The sequence below is a fragment of the Corvus hawaiiensis genome, chromosome 29 (genome assembly GCF_020740725.1).
Source record: "Corvus hawaiiensis isolate bCorHaw1 chromosome 29, bCorHaw1.pri.cur, whole genome shotgun sequence".
Classification (NCBI taxonomy): domain Eukaryota; kingdom Metazoa; phylum Chordata; class Aves; order Passeriformes; family Corvidae; genus Corvus; species Corvus hawaiiensis.
In genome coordinates this window covers 1983446-1989191 of record NC_063241.1, presented here as the reverse complement: position 1 = coordinate 1989191, position 5746 = coordinate 1983446, and the positions used below count along the sequence as shown (strand labels likewise).

The 5746-nt window shown below is 64.0% G+C and overlaps 1 protein-coding gene across 1 annotated transcript; it reads right to left on the bottom strand.

The window, feature by feature from the left end:
• Positions 1–1727: 1727 nt before the first annotated feature.
• On the bottom strand, positions 1728–4435 carry USF1 (upstream transcription factor 1). The gene is made up of 3 exons (XM_048288418.1): positions 4388–4435; positions 2959–3077; positions 1728–2246 (listed from the first exon to the last, which is right to left on the bottom strand). The coding sequence occupies exon 3, from the start codon at positions 2241–2243 to the stop codon at positions 1728–1730; it is 516 nt and encodes a 171-aa protein (XP_048144375.1). The 5' UTR covers positions 2244–2246; positions 2959–3077; positions 4388–4435.
• Between the last annotated feature and the right edge of the window lie 1311 nt (positions 4436–5746).

Here is a 5746-nt window from a genome sequence, read left to right as displayed (position 1 = left end):
GAGGGACAAGGGAGGGACAAGGGAGGGACAGGTGGGAGACAGGTGAGGGACAGGGGAGGGACAGGGGAGGGACAGGGGAGGGACAAGGGAGGGACAGGTGGGGACAGGGGAGGGACAGGGGAGGGACAGGGGAGGGACAGGGAGGGACAAGGGAGGGACAGGTGGGGACAGGGGAGGGACAGGGGAGGGACAGGTGGGGGACAGGTGAGAGACAGGTGGGGAAGGGGTGAGGGACAAGTAGGGGACAAGGGAGGGACAAGTGAGGGACAGGTGAGGGACAGGTGAGGGAGAGATAAAGGACAGGTGAGGGACAGGAGAGCCACAGGTGGGGGACGAGGAGGGCCAGCGGAGGGACAGGTGAGGGACAGGGGAGGGACAGGGGAGGGACAAGTGAGGGACAAGTGGGGGACAAGTGGGGGGACAGGTGGGGGACAGGTGGGGGACAGGTGAGGGGCAGGTAGGGGAGAGGTGGGGGAGAGGTGAGGGGCAGGTGGGGGACAGGGGAGGGACAAGGGAGCCACAGGGGAGGGAGAGGTGAGGGACAAGTGAGCCACAGGTGAGGGACAGGTGAGGGGCACGGGAGGGACAGGGGAGGGACAAGGGAGCCACAGGTGAGCCACAGGTGAGCCACAGGTGGGCCACAGGTGAAAGACAGGGGAGAGGGACAAGAGAGCCCCAGGTGAGGGACAGGGGAGGGACAGGTGGGGAAAGGTGGGGGACAGGTGAGCCACAGGTGAGCCACAGGTGAGCCACGGGGTGGGACAGGAGTGCCACAGGTGAAAGACAGGGGAGAGGGACAGGAGAGCCACAGGTGAGCCACGGGGTGGGACAGGAGTGCCACAGGTGAAAGACAGGGGAGAGGACAGGAGAGCCACAGGTGAGGGGACAGGGGAGGGGCACATGGGTGGGGCAGGTGAAAGACAGGTGATGGACAGGTGGGACAGGTAACGAACAGGTGAGCAACAGGTGGGCAACCGGTGAGGGGGCAGGTGGGCAACCGGTGGAGGGGGACATGGGTGGGACAGGTGAGGAACAGGGGAAGGACAGGTGAGGAACAGGTGAGATACGGGTGACAGGTGGGACAGGGTGAGCAACAGGTGAGGGGAACACAGGTGGGACAGGTGGCACAGGTGAGGGACAGGTGGCACAGGTAAGGGGGACACAGGTGGCACAGGTAAGGAACAGGTGGCACAGGTAAGGGGGACACAGGTGGCACAGGTGGGACAAGTGGAACAAGTGAGACGCAGGTGAGGCAGGTGGGACAGGTGAGCCCCAGGGGCACAGGTGGCACAGGTGGGACATGGGGCACAGGTGGCACAGGTGAGACAAGGGGCACAGGTGAGACAAGGGGCACAGGTGAGACAGGGGGGACATGGGGGCACAGGTGGCACAGGTGTGCTCAGGGGCACAGGTGGGGCACAGGTGAGCCCCAGGGGCACAGGTGGAGACATAGGCACAGGTGGCACAGGTGGCACAGGTGAGCCCCGAGGGGCACAGGTGAGACACAGGGGCACAGGTGAGACACAGGTGAGCCCCAAGGGCACAGGTGGGGCAAGGTGGGGCACAGATGAGCCCCAGGGGCACAGCTGAGCTCAAGGCTGCAGGTGGCACAGGTGAGATCCAGGGGGGTGTGGCAGGGGCGTGGCACACCTGGGTCACCACCTGGCTGGGCACAGGTGAGATCCAGGGGGGTGTGGCAGGGGGCGTGGCACAGTGCCGCACCTGTGTCACAGATGGCACAGGTGGCACAGGTGAGGCACAGGTGAGCCCCAGGGGCACAGGTGAGACAGGGGGGACATGGGGGCACAGGTGGCACAGGTGAGCCCCAAGGGCACAGGTGGGGCACAGTGGGGCACAGGTGGGGCACAGATGAGCCCCAGGGGCACAGCTGAGCTCAAGGCTGCAGGTGGCACAGGTGAGATCCAGGGGGGTGTGGCAGAGGGCGTGGCACAGTGCCGCACCTGTGTCACGGATGGCACAGGTGGCACAGGGGGGACAGTGGGCGTGGCCAGGTGACCCACCTGTGTCATGGATGGCACAGGTGGCACAGGTGGCACAGAGGGGACAGTGGGCGTGGCCAGGTGACCCACCTGTGTCATGGATGGCACAGGTGGCACAGGTGGCACAGTGGCCAGGTGACCCACCTGTGTCATGGACTGCGTGGCCGGGTAGCCGCTGATGGCGCTGGTGCCCTCGGTCTGCGCGTCCAGCTGCCCGTCAGCCACCTGGATCACCCGGTACATCACCTGGCACAGGTGGGCACATCGCACAGCTGGCACACGGGCACCCCCCAGAGCCACCCCACCTGGTACCACACCTGCCACAGGTGGGGTACCTCAGGTATGCCCAGGTATACCTGGGTGTGCCCAGGTGCCCGCAGCTGCCTCCCAGGTGTATCCATGTGTGCCCCAGGTGTACCCCAGGTGTCCCCAGGGTGTGCCCAGGTGTGCCCCAGGTACCCCCAGGTGTGCCCAGAGTGTGCCCAGGTGCACCCCACGTGTCCCCAGGTTCTCTCCAGGTGTGCCCAGGTGTGCCCAGGTGCCCCCAGGTGTACCCAGGTGTATCCCAGGTGCCCCCAGGTGTGCCCAGGTGCCCCCCAGGTGTATCCCAGGTGTGCCCAGGTGTGCCCGGGTGTATCCCAGGTGTGCCCAGGTGCCCCCAGGTGTATCCAGGTGCCCCCCAGGTGTGCCCCGGTGTATCCCAGTGTATCCCAAGGGCCCCCAGGCCCCCCCCCGGGTGTGCCCAGGTGTACCCAGATGTACCCAGATGTATCCAGGTGTAGCCCAAGTGTATCCCAGGTGCCCCCACGTGTGCCCAGCTGTTCCCAGGTGCCCCCAGGTGCCCCCAGGTGTACCCAGGTGTATCCCAGGTGCCCCCAGGTGTACCCAGGTGCCCCCAGGTGTGCCCAGCTGTTCCCAGGTGTGCCCAGCTGCCCCCAGGTGCCCCCAGGTGCGGTACCTGCGTGCCGCCGCCCTCGGTCCTGAACACATACTTGACGCCGGGGTCGGGGGAAGGTGGCGGCCGATTGGATGCTGGCGATGGCCACGCTCGTGGGGTCCTCCCCGGTGGCCACCGAGCCTGGGGGGGGTGGGGGGGTGGTGACACCCGAAATTGGGGAGGAGGCACCCCAAACTGGGGATGGGCACCCGAAACTGGGGAGGGGGCAACTCAAAATTCAGGGGAATACCTGAAATCGGGGAGGGGGCACCCAAACTGGGAGGGGGCACCCACAACTGGGAGGGGGGCACCCGAAACTGGGAGGGGGCACCCAAAACTGGGAGGGGGCACCCAAACTGGGAGGGGGCACCCACAACTGGGAGGGGGCACCCAAACTGGGAGGGGGCACCCAAAATTGGGGGGGAGGGGGGGAGAGGGCACTGCCCCCCCCTCAGACCCACCCTCAGACCCCCCCAACCCCCTCCAAGCCCCCCCCATAAGCCCTCTTGACCCCCCCCATCCCCCATAAACCCACAAAGACCCCCCCAAAACCCCCCCACAGATCCCCCCAACCCCCCATAGCCCCACAAAGCCCCCCCAAACTCCCTCATGGACCCCCTAACCCCCCAAAACCCCTCCAAAATCACCCCATACCCTCCCAATACCCTCCCCAAAACCCCCCAAAATTACCCCATATCCACCATAACCCCCCAAAACCCTCCCAATATCACCCCATAGCCCCCATAACCCCCCATAACCCCCCCAAAATCCCCCATACCCCCCATAACCCCCAAAACCCCCCCAAAATTACCCCATATCCCCATAATCCCTCAAACCCCCCCAAAATCACCCCATACCCCAATAACCCCCCAAAACCCCCCAGTATCACCCTGTACCCCCCCATCACCCCCAAAACCCCCCCAAACCCCCCAAAATTACCCCATACCCCCCAATACCCCCCAAAACCCCCCCAAAATTCCCCCATACCCCCCCAAAATTCCCCCATACCCCCCATAACCTCCCCAACCCCCCCCCAAATCACCCCATATCCCCCAAAATTCCCTCAAAATCACCCCATAACCCCCCATAACCCCCCAAAAACCCCCATAACCCCCCCAAAATTACCCCATATCCCCCATAACCCCTCAAAACCCTCCCAATATCACCCCATATCCCCCAAAATTCCCTCAAAATCACCCCATACCCCCCCATAACCCCCCCCAAAACCCCCCAAAATCCCCCATACCCCCCCATATCCCCCAAAACCCCCCCAAAATTACCCCATACCCCCCAATACCCCCCAAAACCCCCCCAAAATTACCCCATACCCCCCAAAACCACCCCGTACCCCCCAGACCCCCATAATCCCACCACAGCTCCCTCCAAAATAACCCCATAACCCCCCCAAAGACCCCCCCCAAACCCCATTTGGGGGGGTCCCCCCCCTCACCCCTCCTGGATCTGCACCGTCCCCTCCTCCGTCTCAGCTGCTTTTTTGCTGCCTGGGGGATGGGGAGGGGGTTAGGGGGGGGTCCCTGAGCCCCCAAACCCCCCAAAACCCCAAATCTGGGACCTCCACAAATCACCCCCACCCCCCTGCCCCCCCCATGGGGCAGTTTTGGGGGTCCCAGCATGGGGGGGATGGGGTCCCCTGTGCTGATTTGAGGGGGGGGCTTGGGACCCAGAGGGGTCCCAGAGCTGTTTTGGGGGTCCCAGGTTGAATTTTGGGGGTCCTGGGGCAGTTTTGGGGGGGGGGTCCAAGGGTCGTTTTAGGGGTTCTGGGATGGTTTTGGGGGTCCTGGGGCCATTTTGGGGGTCCCAGATCAGATTTGGGGGGTCCCGGATCAGATTTGGGTGTCCCAGGGCAGTTTGGGGTGGGGGGCTCAAGGGCCTTTTATGGGGTTCTGGGGCAGTTTTGGGGGTCCCAGCATGGGGGGGATGGGTCCCTGTGCTGATTTGAGGGGGGGTCTTGGACCTAGAGGGGTCCCAGAGCTGTTTTGGGGGTCCCAGGTTGAATTTTGGGGGTCCTGGGGCAGTTTTGGGGGGGGGTTCAAGGGTCGTTTTAGGGGTTCTGGGATGGTTTTTGGGGGTCCAGAGCTGTTTTGGGGGTCCCAGATTGAATTTTGGGGGTCCTGGGGCAGTTTTGGGGGGGGGTCCAAGGGTCGTTTAAGGGGTTCTGGGATGGTTTTGGGGTCCTGGGGCTGTTTTGGGGGTCCTGGATCAGATTTGGGGTGTCCTGGGCAGTTTGGGGGGGGGTCCCAGTGCTGCTTTGGGAGGTCTTGGGGCAGTTTTGGGGGTCCTGGGCCATTTTAGGGGTCCCAGATCAGATTTGGGGGGTCCCGGATCAGATTTGGTGTCCCAGGGCAGTTTGGGGGGGGGCTCAAGGGCCTTTTATGGGGTTCTGGGGCAGTTTTGGGGGTCCCAGCATGGGGGGGGATGGGTCCCTGTGCTGATTTGAGGGGGGGGCTTGGGACCCAGAGGGTCCCAGAGCTGTTTTGGGGGTCCCAGGTTGAATTTTGGGGGGTCCTGGGGCAGTTTTGGGGGGGGGTCCAAGGGTCGTTTTAGGGGTTCTGGGATGGTTTTGGGGGTCCTGGGGCCATTTTGGGGGTCCCAGATCAGATTTGGGGGGTCCTGGATCAGATTTGGGTGTCCCAGGGCAGTTTGGGGGGGGATTCGAGGGCCTTTTATGGGGTTCTGGGGCAGTTTTGGGGGTCCCAGCATGGGGGGGATGGGTCCCTGTGCTGATTTGAGGGGGGGTCTTGGGACCTAGAGGGGTCCCAGAGCTGTTTTGGGGGTCCCAGGTTGAATT